Source organism: Patiria miniata, unplaced genomic scaffold (assembly GCF_015706575.1).
Source record: "Patiria miniata isolate m_02_andy unplaced genomic scaffold, ASM1570657v1 HiC_scaffold_22, whole genome shotgun sequence".
NCBI lineage: Eukaryota > Metazoa > Echinodermata > Asteroidea > Valvatida > Asterinidae > Patiria > Patiria miniata.
In genome coordinates this window covers 4895397-4922335 of record NW_024037061.1, presented here as the reverse complement: position 1 = coordinate 4922335, position 26939 = coordinate 4895397, and the positions used below count along the sequence as shown (strand labels likewise).

Below are 26939 nucleotides of genomic sequence, written 5' to 3'. Positions count from 1 at the left end.
GGCCTTACGAAGATATCATATCAGAACATCAGGAGGTTAAGTAAATTACAACTTGTTCAAAATTACAAGACCAATGGAAAGTATTAAATATATCCAATATTGGGTTTATTTGCAGAGTCACTTAAAATATTGAATTTTTGGGGACATGACCTTTGAATTAGTTTGGTATAGTTTTAGTACAGATCAGCTGTGAATATTTGCAATGAGAGCTAACAAGATGTTGAATTAATAATATTTGTGGATTTTGAGAAATTATCAGAAATTTCTTCATGAGAAATAAATTGTAAAAAAATTTGCAGCATGGACAGATAATGGTCAAATTTGAATTAATTTCAGAAAATGCTCGCCTGGTTGCTTTCTGTTTGCAATCAACCACTTGTCAATATGTTATTTTACATATTTTGTGAATGTATAAATATGGACCAGAGGACAATATTAATCTAGTTTTATCCCAGTTATTATTCCATTGAGTGGATGAACTTAAAAACTAAAGCCATTCATATATTTAATTCTTCTTGGCATGAAAGACTGCTCTGAGGTCAAATATTTGGCAAATGGTCTCTAAAAGTTTGATGATCAGTTACATACGGCCAGCAATCATTCACCGCTCCCGAACTCTGGAACCGGCTTCCAACACTATCGGAAATGCAACATCACTGGATCTGTTCAAGACTCTACTAAAAACCTTACCTATCTGCTTATCTTTTGACTTTGAACATTTCTCCTGCCAATCATCAATTTGTGGTTTTTTTTTTTAATTTTTATATGCTGTGGTTTTTTGTATATAATTTGTTTAATTGTAGTTAAAAGATTTACTATAATTGAACATCTGTATTTTATTATGCCTGTTCAGCGCATTTGGGGTCTTATTAGCCTTGGTCAAGTCTCTCGTCGTTTATTGGCGGCATATCCTCGCACGCTATGCAGTGCATGTAAAATATACAGTGCGAGCAGCGACCTTATGCGGCCATTATTTTATGCAAATCAGTTGGAACCGATCGAGAGCCTTGGTTCAGTCGTCCATGTGAGGTTTTGGGGGTTGTTCTCATTATGCTACTACTAGTAGTACTAGCCTAAGCTGACCTTAAATGTCGTTTTCTTATTGGTCGAATGCTGGGTGGAAGCTTGCATAGCGGTGGGACGTGGCACTGCACTGTACATAATGCATACACGTTGTGTGTCTCTGCACATGGCACCAACGTACACAAAAAAATGTGGTTTCTGTCACGTCCGTCAGGATTTACCAAGGTGTGATTAGACACTCCACATATACATGTATTAGCCCCTCCTACACTTATCTGTATTCGCAATAGACATATAATAAAACCTAGACACGACATTTGCTATTGCGGCTGTGAGCATAATGCTAAGCGTATAGAATATGTAAATTACGCGAACGCCCATGGATGGGACCGGTCACACTGCACGCGTTATTAAAATTTTGGGTTCTGTACGCGTGTGGGAAAAAAACAACTGTGGTATGCGTACGTATAAAGTATCCGCGTAAATCGAAGCCACATGATAATTTGCACATCGCACCTTGCCGCGCGCGTGACGCAGCCCGTTTTGCTCACAGAACTTAAAAGCAGATATGTCATATCTGGGCTTTATTATATGTCTATGGTATTCGTATACAAGGTTGTGCGCTAGAAATCCAGCGCAAAATAAAGAAAAACATAAGCTTTCACCAACAACTGATCCAAGGTTCTCGAATGGGTCAAACTGATTTGCATAAACTAATGGCCGCATGAGGTCGCTGTTCCCACTGTATTTTTACATACACTGCATAGCGCGCGAGGCTGAGGATATGCCGCTGATTGATTACTGCGTACCCATACGGCGAGAGACTTGACCAAGGCTAGGGTCTTATTGACGGAATGCGCTTTACAAGAGTGGTTTATTATTATTATCATTATTATTATATGCACAGAGGAGTACCTAAAGAAAGTGTTTAAAACAAATCTAGGAGTACCTAGCATAATTCATTTCTTTAAAGAAAAGCATAATTCTTGCCAACAAAACTGTGTCACTAACCTCCAACACAAGCCCTTTTTTTAAGATCTTTTTTGATTTCATGAAAGGTATTGTAACAACGGTGACATCTTCAGACTAGTCTCTAATACCAGCAGTTTTTTCGTCATCTTTCTTGCTTCTCCTGGACGTCCCATCTTGCTTAGTAATAAGATGTAGTTGTACAGGACATCACTGTCATCTATGTCAAATTATAATAATACAGATCATTGTGACGGTTATAAAAAGACACCCGCTATTTTTTTGGATCAACCTAATTAACATGTAAATTCAAATGAACCTAGCGCCCCCAATGTCTGACATCGGGCACTAGCTCATTTGTTATTTCCCAAAGACTGAAGTAACATCACTTCATGTACATTTGGCTTCACTGATACGGGTAATTATTACCATCTATTTACATTTGTATTTTCGTTCCTAATCTTCAAATCAATGACCTTTTACAATTCCTTGACAACCAATTTCTGTTTGTATTTCCTTTTTTCCTTATTTAATCGTATTTTTAACTAAGTTTTATACTTGAAACTTTGAAATCCAATATGGCCGACCCCGTGACGGTTTCGGCAGGAAAACGTAACTATTGTTTAATTATTTGAATGAATCCTTATTATTTCATGAACTGAAAGTGATTCAAATTCCTCTTGCTTTAATCTCACTGATTAATTTTAGTTATTTAGTAATGTATATATTTTGAACATTTGTTATTTCCCGAAGACTGAAGTGACATCACTTCATGTACATTTGTCTTCACTGATACAGAATAAATTCCCTGCAGAATTGAATTGCGAGGCATGCAGCTACAGCGTGGTCAAGCCAAAGGCATGTAAAGGTTCCTCAGGCACAACCAGATCGAAAGTGTTCAATATTAAAACAATTGCACAAGCACACTGTCAAACAGAAGAGAATCACACTCAGATGGAAACAAAGACAGACTCAAATTATCTTAAAGGATGGTTCATAATCCACAAGAAAGCTAAATTGAAGTGAATTTCATGATAACTGATGTTTCATTGTTAAGTTTGCTGTTACCCTAAGAAATTTGCTTCATGTGAAGTACATGTATGAACTTGCCTTTAGGCAATCAATCCAAGCGATTAATAATATAGAAGAGGAAACTTTAAGCAGTCTCCTGTTGAGTATATTTACCTGGACTACACTGTGTGCCCAATACAAGCATGTGCAGAGCCTCAGAGGTCTTCTTTTGACCAATCAGAATCATTGCTTTGTTGTTGTAAGCTTTGGCCTTGACTTCAAGTAGGCTGTCTCTGATTGGCTGTTGCCTTCTTGTTTCCCCTCCTTGCGTCCCTGTAGATAAAGAGAAATTGATGACTTGCTTACTTCCTGAAGTATATACATGTACCATCAATGGTGTAATGAGGTTATAACACTCCAGATACATGTATGTTTTCTTTCTACATCATTGTACATTTGATTGAGTGTCATTGTCGAATAGCGATCACTCTATATGAAAAAAAATTGAATGCAGCAAATAAAAAACAAAAACGAGGAGAGGTGATAAGGCCAAAAAAAAATAGTTCTGCTTCCGATTACATGCCTTTCAAAAATAGGGTTGGTCGGTCGGAATATTTTTTTTTTTTGCCAATTTTTTTTATGCAGATTGAATGGGGTATTCAATTATATGCAACGTTTTAGCCTGAACTATTTCCATTGCACTACGAAAGCTATACACGAAAAGGCAACAAAAAAGTGAATAAAACCTACCTTTAATTATTGTCAATATATTTACGTTCGATAATATCAAAAATAATGGAAAATTCAGGTCGTTCGCACCATATGCACAACGCTAGTCAAGACGCGGGGAGCTGGCCAAAACTCCGAGGTGCGATGCGTGCGTGTGTGACGAGTGGCCCACCATGATGGGCCGACAGACCTGTTTTTACGGTCAAAAATTTCGGGAAACCCGCGCCATGTAGGCCTATCACTCCAAATACGAGTAGTGCGATCTCAAAATGAACTCTTGAACACAGAAAACACATACACAGACAAGCTAGATCAATTCTGTAAATTAACTTGCAAAAATGTTCTTTCTCCATCGGTGTTTTCTTGGCATTTTTACGATGTCGAATCCGACCAGTTGACAGTGGCCTGCACCAGTGTTTTAGTCGAGACCGGATAGTCCGAGACCGAGACCAAGACTGAGACCTGAAGATTCGAGACCAAGACCGAGACCGAGGCCAGCCCCTTCAAGGCGGACCGAGACCGAGACCAATATGGTCCGAGACCGAGACCGAGACCGCTGATAATAAATAACAATAGTCGAAATTAAAAAAACAAGACACGTTATTATAGTTGAAAAATGTAACCTTTCTATTCACAAAGAATACAGACCAAATTTTGACCAGTGGCAATGTTTACAAATTGATACATGACACCTTACTTGAGCAAACAGTAGTTACACTTAAGAAATATGGGCTTTGACATGTTGTCTACACCCAATCGTGACAAAAGTAAAAAGTTAAAGGTAGATGTTTCATCTGTTATAGGAACTCGGATCCTAAACTCCACAGTCACCCCCTTGGTTTCAGCTATGACTTCTAACGGATATTTAAAGATGCAATTTTAATTTTACATTGTGCCTCTTTTTTCCTAAAATAATATAGGACTTAACTTCTAACAAGAATTGTGTACTTGATTTTAAAAAATGGGAGCTAGAAAATGTTGAATTAATTTTTAAATTGTTGTCATAGAATGTGGACTTGTACATGTAGACCCACAAGTTGCGAGGCGGTAGCCAGAATGTGCCAGATATGGATTTTTATTTTTTTTCTGAACGTGATTTTTAATTTTTGAGGAATAATGGGGTACTTTAAAATGAGCAGCCAGAAAATGGGGTCTCATCATACACTCTCATGGCAACAGTGAGTGGTAACTGGTAAGAGTGTGTGAGTTCAAGGCTGGAAAATCAGGTAGAAAAATTTACTTTTTCTTCAAAATACTGTCCCCAATTGAAGAGAACATTGTGTGGGGTCGAAAATATAACTACCGTAATTTGAAGCACCTCATTTATTATCAGAATACAAAATGCAAGTGATTACGCCCACAGGGATGGGCTAAACTACACAATTCCCGAAAATGGTTGACCCTTATTGCATAAATTGTTACAAGTTTATACTTTGCTTTATGTGGCCGACTCAACAGACAAATGCCAAACTTGTTCCAAATCGTTCAGTAACTGGTACTGCTGCAGTTTTACATGTACTTTGGGGACTTTCCAACGTGCAGTCGAGTCCAAACCGACAGCGATATATAACAAGCCAACCTCGTCCCCAGGGTGTCGAACAGTACGCGCCCATCACTACATGCTCTCTCACCCTGGTATTGGATCATTTGCATGTGCAAGATTTTTGCACACGTATGCAAATGAGGAACAGTCTGGTGCCTGGATATGCGTTACACATTAGCGTTTGTTTTTGTATGCGGTGTCTGGGGTAAAAACAGAGTCAATTCGTAGCAGCGCGAGCACGGCGTGAGTTACGAAAACACGATTTTTGAAATCAAACTGTTACGATCTTATCGAGACAACATGCAGTATCATATTTCATATTAATATGAGCAAATTGGAAAGGAAATTAGTATTTTCGAGAAGGCATGGACGAATGATCGCGAAAACACGTACTGCACGTTGTGAATATATAGCACCAAGTACACGATAAAAATCCATTACTAGCCAATTGCGGTATCCAATCAGGATACAGCAAGAAAGTTTCCTATCCAGGGTTTACTATTGGAAACGCGGTTGGAAATTAAGTAAGCACTGGGGACGAGGTTGATAACAAGCTTGATCTACGGGCTAGCAAATTTTTTAAATAACAACGGTACTGAACGAAGTGAACACAAAGTAATCGATCGAGCTGTGAAAGCTACATATTCCCGGTCTCGACCCGAGACCAGCCAAAATATCGAGACCAAAGGGGACCGAGACCGAGACCAAGACCGAGACCACAGCTCCCGAGACCGAGACCGAGACCAGCAAAAAGTGGTCTCGAGACCGGTCTTGAGACCGAGACCAGTCTCGAGACCTACAACACTGGCCTGCACTAGCGCGCTATCGGTCGCATAGCTATGGACTGGTTACCGCATTTTCATCATGTCTTCTAAATTGGCCCCTGCGCAGCGCGGCGGGAACCAGTCGTCGCCACATGATTATAGTCACCGTGACATCGAATTGCGAAGTAGTTGTATCGCGAAGCGAATTTGTAAGTGTGGCATCACAAGTGTGGCATCACATGTGAAGAGAGAATAAAAGTGCTGTATAAGAAACCATCAAAAGTCTGGTAGTTAATAAGTCAATTCACAAGTCCAGTGAAACGTATCAGAGGATGAACGACAACAAACTAAGGAATGCATATGTCACTGTTCATGACTTAGGACTCGAGGATCTGTGATGGACTTCTGATGAAATTACGACACAGTGGGGGAAGCATGCGAAAACAAAACAAAGAGAAATTAAAATCTCCATTAAAAAAAGAGTAACAACTCATTTGCTGTGCTAGGACTCAACATAATTATACATACCATGTGTTGGTTCAGTTTTCCTCTTTTTGCTCCTTGGTGTCTCATCATCACCTCCCCCCTCCATCTTACACTCCGCCTCCCTGTAACGCGATCCAATCTCATCACACTGATCCTCGGTTCTTGATACCCCTGATAGATACTCAAGTAACTCCTTGGTAATGCTGAAGGCCTGGGGCCAGTTCTTCATCTGGATCAAGCAGCTGGATTTCAACAAGAGGGCATTTGCGATGAAAAGTCTCACACCAGATTCTTGAGAAATCTCTGTCTCCTCTATGAGATGTCCCTTGGCAGCTTTTATACTCACATCAGGTGACCTAAAGGGAATATCTGAAGGAAGTTCAGGAGTAGAAGCCATTTGATTACTTCTTGTATTGCCGGGCTCGTCTCTACTGCATGAAGACAATGCCACGGATAGGTCTAGCTCATCCCCTCCAGAACCACTACCTTGGAAACTGGGTCCTGGCAACGCATCATTGTCTGTTTGATGACGTTCAGTTTGCCTTCTAGTGTCTGCGTCAGCATCCCGACTATGTGACGCTAAATCGGATGTTCTGGTTGTGTTTCCTATTGTAGGAACTATTTTAGTTATGACTCTATCAGTGATGGTGAGTGACTGTTCAATGTCGTTAGTTTTGTAGAATGACAGCGCAGCCTCCAGAAAGATTGTGTGTAAGGGAGGAACACATGATGAATCCTCCTTGCAGTCCATGGGATGCTAAGGTAAAAATTGAAAAAAAGAAGTCCATAGGAATCAGGATTTTAAAAATGAATACAAATCTATACGTTCTATACAAATCTCTACATTAGAAAACTACGTACATGTACCTTCAGACTTCTGTGGACTTTTGCCTGCACTATTTTTTTTACGTTTTCAACATTCCTTAAATTGTGTCTGCTACATGTACATTGTATTACACAAATACGACATACCTTAGTTGAAGGTGACAGGTCATCCTCAATAACTCGGAGTAGTTCATGGTACTTCTTTGCAGCATCATTGAATCTTGAGGGGAAAAATGCATCCAGTCACAGAATACTGACAACAAAAGTCCAATTCCAACCAAAATTCCAAAACCTCACTGTGGAGCCATTTTAGTGACAATGGCTGCAAATGCATTTAAAAGCCTATTTTGGTTACTTACATTCATCTCACATATAAATAGAATTGGAAAAATCATCTTTTTCTCGGCCTGGACACTTACATGATCTATTTATATGAACGGTTTCTTAAGCCGCCCCCAGGTTGATCTTGTGAATACACAGATAAAGCTTTGCCTGAGCTACGACCGTTGGGAACATTTCAGTCACTGAATTGTTAGACCCAAGTGTGTCTGTGACAATACTAGGGAGGTTTCGCAAGCGAACGGATACGCTTACAAATACGTTTAGCTATCCGTATCCGTTTTTTACTTACGTGTAGCGAGCGAGATATGCGGGTCGTCTGCACGAATGACGTCATACGCCACTCACTATCCGCTAAACGGGCAGACGACACGCATATCTCGCTCGCTACACGTAAGTAAAAAACGGATACAGATAGCTAAACGTAAGTGTAAGCGTATCCGTTCACTTGTGCAACCTTCCTATTAAGATGATCAGCGTCAGTCAGCAATAACAAGAGCTGAACAATTTCAATTTTTGCGCTGCCACAGAACTTATCCCTGACAGGCAGAAATCAACTGCACAGGCAAGCAACTGGGAATTTAGTAAAAGCAGGACTTTGTACAGTATTTTTCAATTTGTAATGGCATTCATAAGTAAAAAAATGAGGAAATCAGCGGATCCGAGAAAAAGTTGCATGCCTGATTGCAGTCAACCTGTGTGAAGTTACATCATACGCGCATCCGGATCATCTCATTTGATTGTGTATCGTATTCGCGTCGTGGGTGACGTAAGCATGCTTATGATTATTCTGTGTTATTTCGCAAATCGTACATGTAGGTTGACTGGAGGCCGGCTTTAAATATCTCATGTATCTAGACAAAAACAAATGTCAAGGGATATTAACATGTAGTCCCAATGCTCACCTGCCCAGTTCTAAGCATCTTTGCGCCAGTGTGTACATGACAAACAAAACGTTCAGACTTTGCTCGTCTAGGATGTAGCCGCCATCTGGGTTATTAAGGGCATTTGAAGGGAGTGATCCAAGAATAATATCAGCCTCTGGAGGTTTCATGCTTGGATTCTTGTCTTTGACAGCCTAATTGAAATTTAAAAAGAGAGTTAAAGGAGAAAAGGTTATTACTCAAAGGAAAATTAACTTCTCCTTACTAAATCTGATATCAGATCATTTAAAAATGTAGGCAGACTTCATTTCTTATCAATAATGAGTCAGAGAGTGACAATTCTACATTCCTAAATGTTGCAAGCAAATTATAACTTCATGTTTTTGTACACATGGTGGAATCTAATATGTTATGTAGCCATTAGTTTTGACTCCAACTGCGAGTTACAATTTGTATTCTACACAGAAACTACATCTGTAGTAAAAGAATAAAGGCATCATTTTGACTTACTTTGATGAGAAGATGGAGTGCTTCAATCTCAGCATCTTGAAGTCCTAGATGTCGGAAGACTACAGATATATTGTACAGAGGGCAAAGGAAGCTGAAGTCCATCTTCAAGGCTTCTTGGAATTTCTGTATGGCTGTGTAAGGTTTATTCTGAAAACAGACATTTTGTATGAAAACAAAGTACTTGCAAAATCTGAAGTAGAACATGAAAGACTTGAAGCTTCTTGTGAATTGTTGCAGATTTGGCCATTAGCCCCTCCTACCTTTTGTCACCTGACCCAGGCCCAATTTCACAGCGCTGCTTAGCAGTTAGCAAGAAAGTTGTGCTTAGCATACATGTAGCAGAAAAAAGTGCTAAACTTGAGCACTATTTCACGGCGTGGACGTGTTGTCACGCATGCATGGAGATTTCTATTGTTACGTCACTATTAAGTTAAGAAATTTTTTCCTCTAAAAGTAGCGTGCCTTTTTGCTGCGCTTATGCTTACGGTCTCCATGAAATAGACGGCTCAGGCACAGTTAGCAGAAAATTGTGTGCTTAGCAGCGCCGTGAAATTGGGCCCAAGTCATGACCTGATTGGTCAATGTATACTGTATGATTGACAGGTAGGAATCCATTGCCATGGGTCATAAGCCCGCCCAGGTTTGATTTGTGTACATTTTTCACAGTGCTTGTCACATTTGGCTAAGCTTCCATGGTCACATGAACCAAAAGTAGTGACCTGATTGGTCAATTAATGTATACTGATGGATACTGATTAACAGGCAGTAATCCATTGTCATGGGCCATAATTTCAACCCACTTTTGGTTTGTGGACATTTCTCACAGTGCTTGTGACCACATTTGGCCAAGCTACATGTAGCATGGTCACCTGACCAAAAGTTGAGACCTGATTGGTCAATGTATACTGACTGACTGGCAGGAATCCACTGCCATAAGCCCTGCCTACTTTTTGGTTTGTATACATTCTCATACTGCTGGTGACGAAATCTGACCAAACTACCGTGGTCACCTGACCAAAAGTCGTGATCTTATTGGTTGGTGCACACTGCTAGATTGACAGGAAGAAGTGTTTATTGATAATTTGGCATTTTGTGGATGGAAATATTGATCCTGAAAGAATCAGTAGAGAAACTCAAATTTAAATCTTAGTAAAATATTTTTCTTTCTGCTGCATATGAAAAAATGGGCTATTTGTTAGTTTTCCGAATCTGCATCTGAAAAAATAGTGAACTGCTAAAACAACTTACCAGGGTTGCTAAGCAACAGCCAATCAGGTTGATTGTTTTAACTCTCAATGCGACATCAGTATCAGGGCTTTCAGCCAATGATGTCAAGGTTTTTATCGCTGATTCGGAATGGCCTGTTTGATATAAGCAGTATCCTGGTAAAAAAAAACAGAACAGAGAAATTATGTCTTTGATTGAATTCAAACCAAAAGTCGGATTACAAATCTTCCCATTGTTAACAGCTGTTTCAAATTGTTCTATATAACCCTAATTCCTTAGGCACTTTTGCTAGGATGAAGCCTTAATCCTGCAGAATCCTCCAATTGGCCTCATGGAAAAATAGCATATCCTCAATCCTACAAATTCCTCCATTATATCTTGAATACATGTACATGTACGGTCTGTGGAGGGGTGACCACTGCCTGAATCGTGCAAAAATCTGCGGCAGTGACTGTCAATATGTTGAGGCTTGGTCAGTGACATCCCGGAGTAGTACGGAGGATTTTAAGCATAATCCAGGCCTATATTTATGCATGGCTGAGCAAAACCAACACAAGGTCTGGCACAAGACCTTGACACAGTGCATCCTACGAAATCAGTAACACACTTTTGCCATGTAACCTCAATCCTCCAAATTCCTCCACTTTGGCAAAGAGAATTTTGAAGTTTTCAGGGTGGTTAGGGTTAATGCTATATAACATTTGCTTAATATCTGTTCAAAATGTGCACAGCATCAGAGTTTTCTGTAAGTGCATTTATAAGTTTTTTATTATGGTAATAAGAAGTTGCTTTTATTTCAAAGACTGCGTTAAAACTATTACACTTTCAGTACAGTTTCTCAGATAGAAAAGGATCTCCATGTTTTCACAATACGATCATGAAATGGAAAAGAAAATATGTTTACCTTCGATGAATTTGTTAGTGAGTTTGAGGGAATCCGGTAGATCTGACAGTTTGGTGTTGATATGATGTAAGCAGTCATCCCATTGGCCAGTTTGAAAGAGACAAGCAACCAATAAGAACCCGGCAAGATCTCTGGCATGGAGTAAGGAATCTTTGACAAAGAACAGCCAAAAAAAAAAAAAAAAAATTATTAGTTTTGAAAATAAAACTTGCTCCAATGGGTTGTGAGCGTGATCACTGAATGTGATGTACGCTGATACTTTTTCTTACCAATTTTGGGGAACTGTTGAAAGACGGCACCAACAACACGCCCCAATCTAGCCTCGCTCCTAGACTGGATTTGGTTTTGAGTGTGCAGCTTGTCCATTACAAGCGTTGTCACTATCAACAAGATGAATACAATCCAGTCTGGGCAATATTGGCAGCACTACCCAGCAAATCCCGAACATAATGTACCTCACGCGCATTGTATTCAAGCTTATGCATGCGCGTGAGGTACAAAAATGTACACTCAGAATATCCTGGGTAGCGCTGCCAAAACTGCCAAGACTAGAAACTCATCTTGTTGATATAGAGACCTCCACCACCGCAGCAACTTAGCCACATTTGTCACTGGACTGGCTGCAAAAATAGGGGGAAAAAATTCAGTCTTGGGCCAAGACTTGTCCTTATCAAAAGGAGTGCATTTTCATGCAAGAAGCTAAAACAGTGACTGATTTTTTGTTTGGTACTCAAACTTGCCACCTTGTGAACAACTGTGCACGCTACTCACTGTTACCTCTACAACTGAGATCCACTGTCAAGCTGCCAATTGAAATATCCATCAGGAAAGCTGAAGAGGAGTTCTGTGAAATAGGGGTCATAAAGGTTCTTGGTATCAATTCAGTTCATTTGACTATCTTGAGAGTTTTCACAACTTGCTTCTAGTATTTCCCAAGGTATTGTAGTTGAGGTAGATGTGTTGGATCATAAGTCCATCACAAGTAAATTGCAAGTCAATCACAAGTCCATCACAAGTCCAAAAAAAAACAGCGTTGCTGTTGAAACCCCTCAGCCAGAGTCAAGTTATCATCCGGAATTCACCTTTAACTCACCACAGTGACCTTGACCTTTGACCTTTTGACTCCCAAACCAATCCCAACTTGCAAGTACCCAAGGGCGACCCCCTACCGAAGTAAGACAGCAAAATGTGCTTTCTAACTCAATTCATCATCCGGAAACCATTTACCTTTAACTCACCACGATGACCTTTGACCTTTTGACCCCAAAACCAATCCCAACTGGCCTACTCCCAAGAGCAACCCCCTACCAAAGTTAGACAGCAAAATCTCATTTTGTAACTCAAGTTAATTATCATCCGAAAACCATTTACTTTTAACGCACCACGGTGACCGTGACCTTTGACCTTTTGACCCCAAAACCACTCCCAACTTGCCTACTCCTAAGGGCAACCCCCTACCAAAGTTAGAGAGCAAAATGTGATTTCTAACTCAAGTCATCATCCGAAAACCATTTACCTTTAACTCACCACGGTGACCTTGACCTTTGACCTTTTGACCCCAAAACCTAATCCCAACTTGCCTACTCCCAAAGGCAAACCCCTTCCAAAGGGATTTCTCATTTCTAACTCAAGTTAGCATCCGGAAACCATTTACCTTTAACTCACCATGGTGACCTTGACCTTTGATCTTTTGACCCCAAAACCAATCCCAACTTGCAGCTCCTAAGGGCAACCCCCTACCAAACTTACAACCCCAAACAACATTTCTAACTCAAGTTATCATCCGGAAACTAAGCTGCCCAGACGGACGGATGGACGGACGCCCTATGCGATGACAATACCCCTCGAGCCTCTTGGCTGAGGGGTAAAAACAAGTCCATCACAAGTCCGTCACAATGCCATCAAAACTTTATCACAAGTCCATCACAACTACATCACAAGTCCATCACAACTTGTGATAGAATTGTGATGGACTTGTGATGGACTTGTGATGGACTTGTGATGGACTTGTGATGAACTTTTGATGTCCAGTACCAATTAAGTCAGGTCTCAAGGTATTCAAGTGAACTGTGGCAATCACTCTTTTGCTTTGGTTATCCTGTTACTCGTGATCAAACAAGTGAATTGACGCGTAATTTCCTTGCGACTGGCATGACTGGACTTGTGATGTTCTTCTTGAGCATAACAAGTCCATCACAAGACCTACAATCCCGGCCAAAATGATTGGGACACTTCCTGAGCCTGCCACAGTCACCCACTCCCCCGCTCCCCCGGTCAATGTTGTTCTCTGCAGCTGATGGAGCACACACCGCGCAATGAGAGACAACATTGAACGGGGGCCGAGGGCTTGGGGGCTCAGCGAGATTTGGCCAGGATTGTAGACTACCACGCTGTCCCACGCATTACTATGTAAGCTCACCGTTTGGTTGTCATCTTGGTTTTTCCTCGGGTTCATCTTTAAGACCTCTTCTAGGATTCTAAGAGCGTCTTGGTGTTGCCTCACGATCATGTGACCCAGACTGTGCAGACAGCACTGCAGGGTTACCAGCGAGATCACATCTGTGGGGACTAATAAGGTCGGAAAAAGGTCATACATATATGGAATTGGTCGATATTAACACAATGTCAAGAAAATTAATCTAATTGATTACTAGGAAAGCTAGAAAAAGAAGATGAGGCAATGAGGGTAGTTGCTTTGCCTTCCACTTTTTTAAATATTTCCTTTGTCTGCCCACTTTAGGATCCCTACTACAGATACATGTATGCATATTCTGTGCCCACCCCCACCCCCACCTTTCAAAAACATTCCACTGCCCAGTGTTGTACAGGTAGTAGTCAGTACTCGTACTCCAGTTCTACTCAAGTACTTTTTTTAGAGTACTCGTACTCGAATGTCAAAGTACTCGTACTCGAAATGACGATACAGTCGTACTCGAAATGACGATACTCATACACGGACAGCAAAGTACTCTTACTCGACATGTCAAAATTGTACTCGATCATCAAAGTACTCATACTCGAATAGCAGTACTCATAAAAAATGGCATAGCTTGACTTACGACGGCCCTATTTTATAGATACAATGTACTTTCAGTATGAAATGGTTGATTGGCTTGGGGAGAAATCAAAGTTTCCTGGTTTCCTCTGTGCACGTCCAGACAAACACATTTACATGTACATGTAACAGCTAGCCATGAGTGCGTATGTATAACGGTCTAACTGGGCCTGGGCCAATGACGCACAATAAACCATTTGCCGTATGGCCGTATTCGGAAATAGAAGTAACCGTACTCATACTAGTAATCGGAATACAAAAAACTCGTACTGGCACTAGTATTCAGAAGTACCTGTACTTGTACTCGGACTGTACTTTTCCCTACTTTTTGTTTAGGGTTTAATTCCATCCCAAGTCATATATATGTGCAAGTACAAATACCAGATGATGATTTATAGGTCAGGAAATCATAGTACAGGGCGAAACATAAACAGAAGCCTGACATAGATATGTGCAGACTTGTATTAGAGTCAGCAAACATCGAGTCTGAGTTTGAGTCACCTCTCCCGAGTCATGCAGATCAAGTTCGAGTCAGAGTCACAAAGGTCGAATCAGAGTCCGAGTCACGAGTCACATTTTAATATATATTGGAAATAAATTTAAATTTTAGAGGTACTCCTAAAACTTCACAGCGTAAATGATTCCATTTTTCACAGCTTTTCTCTAATTTATTGAACTAGAAAAACATGTATTGTTGACGTCCCTAACATGGCGCACTTTGATTTTGCCTCTATCGCCTGGCTACAGGAAAAAGTTTTACCTGAAATTTCATGTTAAGTGAAATTTCAACGGTCTCTTAAAATTCCCATTCATAAATCTTGAGTTTACGTATACCCATATTACAAAGATGGCAAAGAAATTTATGTTGGCATGATTTTCCGATTTTATTAAGAAGTGCACAGTGAACACTTTAAAAATGCGCCAAATATTAAAAAAAATAAGTTTCGGATAAATTTCTAGTCCAGTATGAGAAGAAAGATAACAATGGTTTTCTTAAAAATGTCCAACTTTAAAGAAATGTTTTTAAAAACACTAAAGTGGGGTTTTCTGAGTTTTGTTCAAGTGTGCCATGTTAGGAAACACTCAGCCGATTTTGTGCCCAATTTTCAAACGCCACTGTTTCGGAATTTTGGACTAAATATCATGCTACTAAAGTTGTATAAAAAAGGTTCAACAGCAAGGTAAAAGTACCAGTGTTTAACTGAATGAATTTGAAGTTTGTCAACAAAGAGGTTTGGCAACACTGCATTAGGAAAGTTGGGGGAAACGTTGAATGCACCATGTTAGGGAACACCACTATATAAGAATTCAAATAAGGCCAGGCACCAGTATCTGGAAGGATAATCTGGTACCGGACACTATCAACCTGCATTGTCGCAATATCAGTGTAGACGCTGGGTACACGTTTCGATACATTGATTTCCCAATCAATATATCTGAAACAAGCCAGACGCACGCGCTGTGTATGCATAGTACACGTACTTAGATGTATTTCTTCTGCACCGCACAGACTGTATCGCTTGTTCAGGAGAGGATCTTCTTGAAAATAATTCATAATTATATAGTTAACAAAAAACTTATAAGTGAATTATGGTAATTTTGGTCGGGTCCCAAGTCACGCAGGTCGAGTCCGAGTCGAAACCTGAGCCCGCAGGGTCAAGTCCAAGTCATTTGTCATTGTGACTCGAGTCCCAGTCTGAGTTGTGGAAAACGGGACTCGAGTCGGATTAGAATCCAAGTCCGAGTCATACAAGTCTGGATATGAATGTGAGGTTTATGGGGCGGAGGGGGGGGGGGATAGTTGAGGGGAGGGTGGCAAACGACTTACCTAAATGAGCGATACCAGTAATCTTTCCAAGAAGTCTCTCAATATCTGGTCTAGACTCAGGAGTACCCATTGTGCAGAGTACTGCCAAGGAAAAAACACAAAACAGACATTTGTGCATTAAAGGGAAAAACATGAACATTTCCTTGGCCATGTTACAATTAAGTTGGTTATTTGACAATTCTGTCAGAAATCCCCATGGTGTTCAAAAAAGTTCCTCTCTTCATATCCCTCATAAAGAAGTGGTGGTACTCAAAATGTTATTTCCTCTAAAGCTGGAGTCCATCATTTGCAGCTATCCAAAAAGTAACTGGCGTAATTCTTGTTGAAAAACAAACTTGGTTGAAAGATATAGTAAGGGGACTAAACTACCTGTGAAATAATTCTTTCTGGAAAGCTGTCATTTTGAAGAAATCAACAAAAGAAGGCCTTTCCAACGGTGCTTCTTAAGACGCACCGTAGGAAATTTAAATTAGTAGTTTGTTTTGTTTTGCAGCGAAGCGCGCGCGAGCATTGGCACGACGCACACGTATGCGCGGTTGCTATAATTCGTCGGATCAGTGCCGACATTGCATAGCTGCAATCGGCTAATTGAGAATGTGTCTCGGACGCTGAATTCAGGCCCAATTCAAAACATGATTCAGCAACTTTTGATTTGAAATCAAGATCCTAGAATGCTGTTTTTCTTGGAATACACAGCTGAAGCTGAGCTGAAACTTACTCAGGTTAGTTGTTCAACACGTTTGTTGCTTCAAACAAACAACATGCACAAATAACAAATGATGGACTATACCTTTAACCTTCTTGCTATTTAAGCAGTCTCAGTCAAAATTCACTTCCACTTCCCCTGCTATACTTTTAACAAAGGCTAGTCACCAGCAGTCAGATCACATGTCAAGCAAGCACTGTGTCTAGTCAAACTGGGTCAACAGACAACGCAGGCAAGTTGTGGTCACAGCTGTTTTATCACTCACCTGGAGTCAAAGCATAGCTGTATCAAGTTATTTTAAAAGCAGTCCAAGGCAGTCAGTCCTGCTTCATGTGGGCTGGGAATTCTAGGGTTGGAAACAGTCACTTGATTGATTTTGACTGCAAGGACAACTTGGCGCAGAATGTGCATGTTTGCTTAGGCGGGTTAAGCTTTCTAACCTCTGTGCAAGTTTGCAATGGTAATCTTCTGAATACAACTCCAAGCTGTCGATACAGGATCAGTGGCCTGACAAATCTGGTTCAAACTGCTCAAAACTGGTTCTTTGTGGTTCACTTGTTGAAGGAGTAATGCAGATGTATTGAAGGAAATGGCCAACTCAACGGGAAGTGCTTTCAGAGACGGAGGTAAACCTATAAAGATAGAAAAAAAAGTATACTATATCAGTGATAAAATTTTCACTCAGACCAATAAAAATACATGTATGTGTAAGAAACTTCTTAATGCGTGGCCAAGATCACCGTTTTGTTGTTTAAACTTTTGTAAAATGTCAGCATGCTGCTTTGCAATGGTCAATGCTTCACATGTATTAGGTGCAGGAATGTCAGAATATAAAGTGTTATCAAAAAAAAAGGAACCTCATATTTCCACTTCCCTGAGACTCAACCCACATACATTTGTATACCAATGCACGGAGAATCTTTTTAGAAGAAAAATGAAACCATATATCGCCCGATTCGGTCCAGTAATTTTTATGTTCTAGAGCCTATTTTGTGAAGCAAGGTGGGGGTAATTTTTGTCCCGATGAATTACTAAACCGCGCCCGGGAATTTGACTTACATTTTAATGAATAAAGGGATTGTTATCTAATGATACCCACATGAAAGAAGTATCCTTCACAAAATAGGCTCTGCAGCAAAAACTACTTGACCGAATCAGAAATTTTGGTATCATTCTTCTAAGAGGATTTTCCATCAATTGGTACAGGTGGTTTGAGTCTCAAGGTAGTGGAAGTATGAGGTTCCCTTGGTTTTTTTTTACCACCCTGTACACATGTAGTACATTGTAATGTACGTACAACTCCACTGTTTTATATACGTGTATAGTGACCGTTTTGCGGGTTTCAAAACAAAGTACATTCTAGCTTGTTTTTGTTCTTAACTGCCATAAAGGGGATAAATGTCCTAAAACATGGCATGACAATATATTGAAGCCAAGTATCCGTTTCCTTAAGTTTATGTAATACACTACCCCCCCCCCCCACCCACCTCCCCCCCCCCCTTCATATTCTGCAGACATCACACTAGAAAATGCAAGGAATCCATATCTGATCAATCTAATGCTTGTTACTTTTAGCCTAGATTATTAACCTTGCATTGTCACTGATATCTTGCTCAGTCTGTCAATCCTCTCAGACACACCTATTCTGACGTCTGCATTCAACTGTTCCTGAAAAACAAATAAATAAGACAAATTGATTGAAAGGCAATAATTAGTGGTGGGAGAAACCAGAGATTTCAAAATCGGAGTATCCTAGTTGTTTTTTTCACCAGAAGTGCCCACTGAGCTCAGTCATGCCAACAAAAGTAACGAGTGAGGTGCCTCGATCATGCCAACACCCTCCATGATGATTGGGTATAAAGTTTGTCATGTGTGTGGGATTCAATGACCACTGGGCCATTACAAAAACACCCCAGAGCTGTAATGTTGAACAAAAATGGCTGAGAACTCTCTGATCATTTGAATGGGCAGGCTATTCATGAACAAGACCACTACTAGCGAGTGAATGTGGTAAAAAACAGAGACCATGGGGCAAATTGGGGTGTGTTCCAGTTTTTTGTTTTTAGCACAATGGAAGGCCTATTTTTTTGTATGGTTGGATTTGAACATCCAGTTTGTAAATTTCAAACCCAATAACCGAGTTCAAACCAAATTTGAAAAAAATCTGAATTGTCTTCTTCTTGCACATGAGTCTATGACTACTGCAGACCGGGACTGTGAGTGCATGAACACATGCAAAATTACTACTGACGTTTTTTACTCACCATTCGGCTAATGTAATGCCCACACAACACATACATCAAATTGCTATAGTTGCAAGCATGTCACCTTTTTGGCAGTTCAAAAACTATCAACGTCATTCTCCATGATCTAGAAATGTGAGGCCGTGTCCGAAACGGGCTTCCAGAGCTACGGCTACGTCTATTGTCAGCGCGTCCCAGCGTATTTTCAATGGGCGCGGACCTAGACCTAGCTCTAGACAGTTGATTCGGATGCAGCCTTTGTGCGATTCACAAAGTTTTCTGGGTAGATGCACGAAGTGCCTTGCAAGTTGCAGCTTACTTGTTTTTTAATCGATGGCCAAAAGAAAATAGCGCCCTCTGTTAAAAAAAATTAAAACATTCTGCATTCACTCAGATCAATAGTCCCGCGGATATGTGAAAAAAATGGTGCACTGTACTTGTGCATAAAAGCGTGAAAGTTGGCACAGATGTTTATATTCATGCGAGAAAATGTTTTAGATGTGGAGCCATCGCAAATTTACCCTTTTAGGGGCGTGGCATCCATTTAAAAAAGGGGGGCGGGACTTGTCGTGCCCGCAGTGAAAACGGTTCTTCCCACTTGTTACAAAAGCAGGAAACTCCACAAAGACATAATTATATAGATTAAGGGTGTGTTCGCGATGGCTCCACATCTGGAATTGTTTTTCTCATGATTGTCAATGTCTGTGGAAAGTTCCATTTCTCTATGAATGTGGGAACAATATTTCCAGGGTGGGCATAATGAAAACCCCGCCCCACCTTTTTTCTTATATGGTTGCCACGCCCCTAAAAGGATGTGTTCGAGATGGCTCCACATCCGGATTTTTTTTCTCATGAATATTAACGTCTGTGGGACGTTTTATTCGTTCATGAAATATGGGCACAATGTTTCCCAAAGTGGGCATAATAATTAACCCCCCCCTTTTCTTTTAATGCCTGCCACGCCCCCAAAAAGATACTTTTGTGGTGGCTCCGGATCTGGAAAACACTAATAATCTATATAATTATGTCTTTGTGAAGTTTCCTGCTTTTGTAACAAGTGGGAAAAAACATTTTCACTGCAGGCACGACAAGTCCCGCCCCCTTTTTTTAAATGGTGGCACGCCCCAAAAAGGGTAAATTTGCGATGGCTCCACATCTAAAACATTTTCTCGCATGAATATAAACATCTGTGCCAAGTTTCACGCTTTTATGCAAAAGTGCACAATTCATCGATGTTTTGTCACATATCCGCTGGACTACAACAAGAGGGCGCTGTTTTATGTACAAGATGAACATTTTACAGTTGAGTCTTTTTGCACAATGCATTGCAGTACACATCAACGTGATGTTCATGTTTGGATTTCGATAACTCTCTGTAAAACTTGAATTAAAAGCTGAATTTTTGGTGATGCAATGCTCTCAACAGCAACTTTGTGAGGCAGAAGTTTCGGGGAACATTGAGGAAACTGTAGTGAGTAAGAAGCTTGCAAATTTGACTCACACTGGTTTTATCATGGAGCCATACTCCATGGTTTTATTATGCAGCACAAACTTTTGCACGATATGGATACCTTAAGTTTTGAGACTCTCATAAACAGTTTTGAGAGTCCCACATTTTCGGACTATGACTACTGCAGCATCATATAGGCCTACCATGGAGGTACATGTAGGAATATAAGGAGTTAGCACAAGCACAGATCAAACAGGCCATGTCTCACGCCGCCATCGATCAGATAACGACGGCAAACAAACATGACAAAGTACATGCATTCCATGCAAACCGCAAAACTGCAAGCGCATTGCATGCGACTTACGGAGAACTGCCACTATAAGTTTCGTTTTTTGACATCGTAAAAAAAAAAATTAGTGCTATAACCAGCAGCATTGGGTAAATTTCAGTTGAAGTTAGTGTGTAACTGGGACAAACATGATTGCACATTTTCGCATTTTTTGGGGGGGACCAGCCAATGCTGCTGGTTTTGGTGAACAACTTCCTCCAGCCCTAATGACAACCCAATGATAAAATTTAGGACTGGGTAACTCTCCAGCTACAAAATACCAGCATAGCCAAAACTCTACCATACCATGTTCGTGATTACGCCGTGTGACCAGTTTATACCAGGTAAATTATAACCATGACATCTTAAATGCCTAGTCCAGGTTGGACTCCGTTGTGTACAACGTTGTGTCAGTCTACCCCTAGAACTATGGGTATTACAAGTAATACCCTAGTCCGAGTAACTTGGACCCAACTTATCGCCTTTTTAACATTCGGACATTTAACATTGGAGGCCGTTTTGAGGGTGAAATTTGATGTTTTTGTTGGGCAATGTTGGGTTTTTGGGTCAATGACAGAATTGTGAAGGTAAAATCTGACAGTCCTTTGTTTCTTTGTTCTGCCATTTGATTAATATGATATTTGACTTTAAAGGTGCACTCAATGGGTTTTTACACATTCGTATAGTTTGTGATATATTCATGATATAGTATTAACGCAATTAACTTATAAACAAATAGTTATTTCCAACACATACATAATTGGCATTTGGTTTATAAAAATATTCAATATAATATGTATAAATGATAATCGCTTTAAAGGTGCACTCTTGGATAATGGCAATCAATGGGAAGTTTACAAAAATGGCACATTGACAAAGTTATGTAGTCTATATGCAGGTTTCAAAGAAACTGGAATTTGACAAATATTCTGTGAAAAAAATCTTCAAATGAATGATCTTAAAGGAGCAATGTTTAGATTACAAACATGTTAACTGCATAATTAATCATGAAAATGTTAATTAAATTTTATATTTTCTTTGTAACCGGTATCTTAAGAAAATAAACAGTGATTCACTTTTTGGGACTTTCAATTCACACCATGATTTACGTTATGTTTTATGCTGATTATTTAAAAGTTGCCACAAGTTAAGTTTAACGGTGTACTTTTGCATTTTTTCCCACATATTGTGTACTTAAATTACAAATCCAGAAGAGGACCAACAAAGTATGTACAGGGAATAATAATTTGTGTAAAGCTCCTGCAGATAGTCGCTCTCAGCAACTGACCACGTTCTGCCATTTGCTGTACACACATCAAAAGCATTAGCGAAAACAAATTTACTGTCAACTGTGTCAACATCATCAACTCTAGGCCAGCGATATGTGTTTTGATGGCCTCTGCTCATAAACTGAATGACGGCTTCCTCTGATGATTTGACCTGCAATACACTCCCGATAAACCACTCAGTTTCATATGCGACTGCTACCCACTCTCCTTGTGAATGAAAACTACATGAAAATTCAGTGTTACATTCTGATAATGAATTATCTGCGCTGTCATGTGACACTGACAACCTTTGCTTTTTACTAGGTTTGGCTGGGTCTCCTGATTGTTTCCGTTTTTTCCAGCTTTACCCAAGTCAAGATTATCATCAGTTAGCGAATCTATGGCATGCTCAGAGCTGGAAGTCGATTCGCCAGACATCTTCAAAACTTCTTTCAAGTCTGACATCAGTTCTTGAACGCTCTTCTTACCGAAAACAAGGCGCTTATCTACAACACCAAGAACACTTTTCAAGTACCTGACTTCATCCTTAATTATCTCAAGTTTTTGTTTATGACTGACTGCATGTTTCACTGCCTCATCAACATCACATGGTTTGACGCAGGGACCACCATGTTGCTTTACAACCTCAACAAGCTTCTTCTTTTGCTCTAGCCGGAGTGCTTCCTTTTCTTTCTTCTTCCTGTTAGTTTCTCTCAAACGCTCTTCAGTCTTCCGTACAACTTCCCTCTCAGCCTCTCTATGTTTTTGTTTAAGATGCGAACTCTTTTTCCTCGCCACCTCCAGCAACCTCACTTGTTCCTCGTCAGACTTTGAAGAGAGCCAGCCTGAAATTGTCTGATTCCGTTTGACCATCTGCACACTAGAATGATAATGCAGAGAAGCATGTCTGCGCCTGAACTGACTGAAATCAAGATCACCAAATTCGTACTCCGAAACAAGGTTTGTCAGTTTGCAATGCCTCATCTTTTCATGGAGACCATCTTCTGGAGCAGAACCATACACCCCTTCTGGCAAGAAATTAGCAAGCTGTTTCCGTGTGACTTTGAAGAATCCCATCATTATGGTTTCTAGTGCAGTCTTTGTCAATGCATGGCCCGACACCGTGTCATCAACCAAACATTTCCTCACCTTGTCGAAGGGAACGGCAAACTCAGGAAAAACACTGACCGGATCAGTCAACAAGATGCTGCAGTCCTGGGACCACTCTTCAAATCTCTTCAACATCTCTTGGACATACTTGTATTGATCCAAGTAGTGTACATTGCTCTGCAAAAGATTCCAAAATGGGCCAGAAATGACCTAGTAGACAATAACAAGGGCCCTGATCAGACTTTGAACTTCTTCACTGTCGCAGTCAAGCTTTACGCTTTCATGCTTCATGTTTAAGGAGTCGCAGAAATCATGGAGAAATTCGTGGATGTGGTTCCTATGAAAGAACAACCCTGCTGCCCCTTGAAAGAAGTTATTGAAGCGATTCATCCGGAAACTGGATACATCTGACTTCTCTCCCAACGTCTGAGAACAAAATGCCTCCCACTTTGCCTTGCAACCATTCTTCTGGTCGCCCCTTGGTCCTAAGACGTCACAAGCAGTTCTAATGTATCTTGCTGCAGCTGATTCGCCCGACGAATTGAAGCGTCCAAACATCGCATCTGCATCTCTCCCAATTCCCTGACCTTTTTCATTCACAAGATCCTTCTGCAGCTCCTTCAAAACCCCTTCACAGTTATTCGACAACCCCAGCAAAAAATGTGCATTGCAGTACAAAAAGTGAAGCCCCACAGAATCGTTCCCAAGTAGTGATTCCCTGTATGATTCCAGTTGGTTGTTGAACGCCAATGCTGCTGGTTTTGGTGAACAACTTCCTCCAGCCCTAATGACAACCCAATGATAACATTTAGGGCTGGGTAACTCTCCAGCTACAAAATACCAGCATAGCCGAAACTCTACCATACCATGTTCGTGATTGCGCCGTGTGACCAGTTTATACCAGGTAAATTACAACCATGACATCTTAAATGCCTAGTCCAGGTTGGACTCCGTTGTGTACAACGTTGTGTCAGTCTACCCCTAGAACTATGGGTATTACAAGTAATACCCTAGTCCGAGTAACTTGGACCCAACTTATCGCCTTTTTAACATTCGGACATTTAACATTGGAGGCCGTTTTGAGGGTGAAATTTGATGTTTTTGTTGGGCAATGTTGGGTTTTTGGGTCAATGACAGAATTGTGTTGCTCGGCATATAACCATTATCTTGGACCCCACTATCGCCAGGCCATGTCCAAATGTTAAAAAGGCGATAAGTTGGGTCCAAGTTACTCGGACTAGTAATACCCATAGATCTAGGGGTAGTGTAGACCAGTGAATGTGGCTACATACATAGCCACGCTTCAGTCTGTAGTAAAAACACTCTATTGTGATCCGCGGTTACTAAGATGGAGTGACCGTTCTAGCCGAATTTCGGCTACATTTGACAGAATATTTGCATACAAAAATGAGTTGTGCAGAAAATCAGCAGAATAGGCCTATTTTTTTTTTTCGGCAGAATTATGAAGATGAAGGAAAAATTAAAAAGATTAGACAAATATGGCACATTAGGTTTGAAAAACCTTCATTTTTTGAAAGATCCTTAAAACAAACCTTGCACAATGGAACAAAGACTTTCGAAGTGAATTCAGCAGAATTTTACATGGTATTACGGTCATCCTGCCATGTGAGTCGGTTAGTTTACGTAAATTAACAGGAAGCCTGTTAAGTGATTCACCTATGGGCCAAATTATACATGGTTATATGTAGCGGATCAAAAGATAGAATGCTTTCGCTTGTATATGTTACGCCCCAACTATGGTATCGGTCCCAACTATAGTTGGGACGGTCCCAACTGTAGTTCCATAGTTGGGCTGGCCCAACTATAGTTGGGAGTCATCAAGGGGGCCCAACTATAGTTGGGAGTCATCAAGGGGGCCCATCTATAGTTGGGCCACTCCAATCTTTTTATTTTGCGGTGTCCCAACTGTAGTTTACATTGATGTACGACTATAAAACATTCCCTACAGCTCTGTTACATGTCCGACTTTACTTGGGACCACTTTGACATTAGCTATGGGTGGGGCCCATCTATAGTTGGCCGGCCACGCCAATCTTTGAATTTTGCAAAATTTTGCTGGACTAAAAAAACCCAGCTGGACAACTCATCCAATTAGGCAGTGCCACGTGGCAGGCCGGCCCTGTATGCAACATAGTCCGAGTAACTTGAACCCAACTTATCGCCTTTTTTAACATTTGGACGTGGTCTAGTGATAGTAAGGTCCAAGCTATAATAGTGCGAGCTGGACAACATCATCTTGTAACTGTCCCAAAAACCAACATTTTCCAACAAAAAACATCAGATTTCACCCTCCAACGGCCTCCAAATTACTAGATATGCCACCTGAGGTATAACTTAGTAGACATCGATGATTAAGATGGTTTTACTGAAGTTTACTTACGATCCGGAAGAAAAGTGAAACATCTTGAACACGTTAAATTTCCGACTCGTGTTAATGTTTGAACGACGCGATTTCTTCTTCATGCCCAGCGTACATTCGATGGTCCCCGTATCCCGATTGCGATTCCGTTACCGAGCGCGCGCAATGCATCGATTATGATAATGAGTAGACTGGATCACGTCTGTAAACACATGTGCATTTCGAACTATAATAGGGAGTTGGGAACTAGCGCAGCTTTTATGGCGGATACCAGTTCAAGCTGGTTTCCGATTCCCTTTTACAGTGCGAAATGCACCTGTGTTTACATTATTATCATAATCGATGCATCGCGCGCACTCGGTAACGGAATCGCACTCGAGATACGGGGACCATCGAATGTACATGTATGCTGGGCATGAAGAAGAAATCGCGTCGTTCAAACATTAACACGAGTCGCGAGGGGAGCTCTCAGAATTGAACGGGAAATTTCACTTTTCTTCCGGATTGTAAGTAAACTTCAGTACAACCATCTTAATCATCGATGTCTACTTGTACCTCAGGTAGCATATCTAGTAATTTTGAGGCCGTTTTGAGGGTGAAATCTGATGTTTTTTGTTGGAAAATGTTGGTTTTTGGGACAGTGACAGGATGATGTTGTCCAGCTCGCACTATCTGGACATTACTTAATACTATCGCCAGACCATGTCCAAATGTTAAAAAGGCGATGAGTTTGGTCCAAGTTACTCGGACTATATGCAACACACATGCACGACGAATACATGGTGCCAGCATGCATGCACCATCATGACTATGCAACTCCAGTCCTAACTATAGTTGGGCCAACCCAACTATCGCACAGTCCCAACTATAGTTGGGCCGACCCAACTGCCGCACTATAATTTGGTCAGTCCCAACTATAGTTGGGACTGACAAATGACTGATGCGATAGTTGGGGCGTAACATATACAACGCCACGTTCACGGGTCTAGCCCCTAGGGGTAGTGTCAGTCGTATTACGCAATGGGCATGATTAATGGGTTGACCCGTGAACGTGGCGTTGTATACGGGTCTAGATTACATGGATTATGGGTAATGCAATTGCATTGCAACGTATGCAATGAAGACGTCGTCCAACCATGCCAACCTGGGCCTAACCTTGTATGTGCAGACGACCAGGTTGTTTTCCAGAAGACACTGACCAACTATTGACTTTCCGCATTTACTGGCAGCAGATATTTCTGCCAATATTGATAGACAGTCGGCATATTTACCGACGTGAAAACTAGTCACAACATCGTTTAAAATTTCTGCGCTCTCCGACTCCGGCTCCATTTTCAAGTTACGCTGGAAAAAGTGT

General features: G+C 40.7%; 1 protein-coding gene across 4 annotated transcripts; it reads right to left on the bottom strand.

The window, feature by feature from the left end:
- Window positions 1-83: 83 nt before the first annotated feature.
- Window positions 84-26939, bottom strand: LOC119730305 (Fanconi anemia group G protein-like). 4 transcript variants are annotated; one of them, XM_038203128.1, is made up of 14 exons: window positions 26738-26939; window positions 18393-18471; window positions 17244-17435; window positions 16098-16178; window positions 13634-13782; window positions 11986-12058; window positions 11215-11364; window positions 10332-10465; window positions 9084-9230; window positions 8595-8767; window positions 7498-7570; window positions 6568-7282; window positions 3178-3336; window positions 84-2212 (listed from the first exon to the last, which is right to left on the bottom strand). In XM_038203128.1, the coding sequence occupies exons 1-14, from the start codon at window positions 26912-26914 to the stop codon at window positions 2073-2075; spliced, it is 2442 nt and encodes an 813-aa protein (XP_038059056.1). In that variant the 5' UTR covers window positions 26915-26939; the 3' UTR covers window positions 84-2072. The 4 variants fall into 4 exon arrangements, with proteins under 4 accessions (XP_038059056.1, XP_038059057.1, XP_038059058.1 ...); XM_038203129.1 differs by having other exon boundaries at window positions 11992-12058; XM_038203130.1 differs by lacking the exon at window positions 26738-26939 and adding an exon at window positions 19068-19126.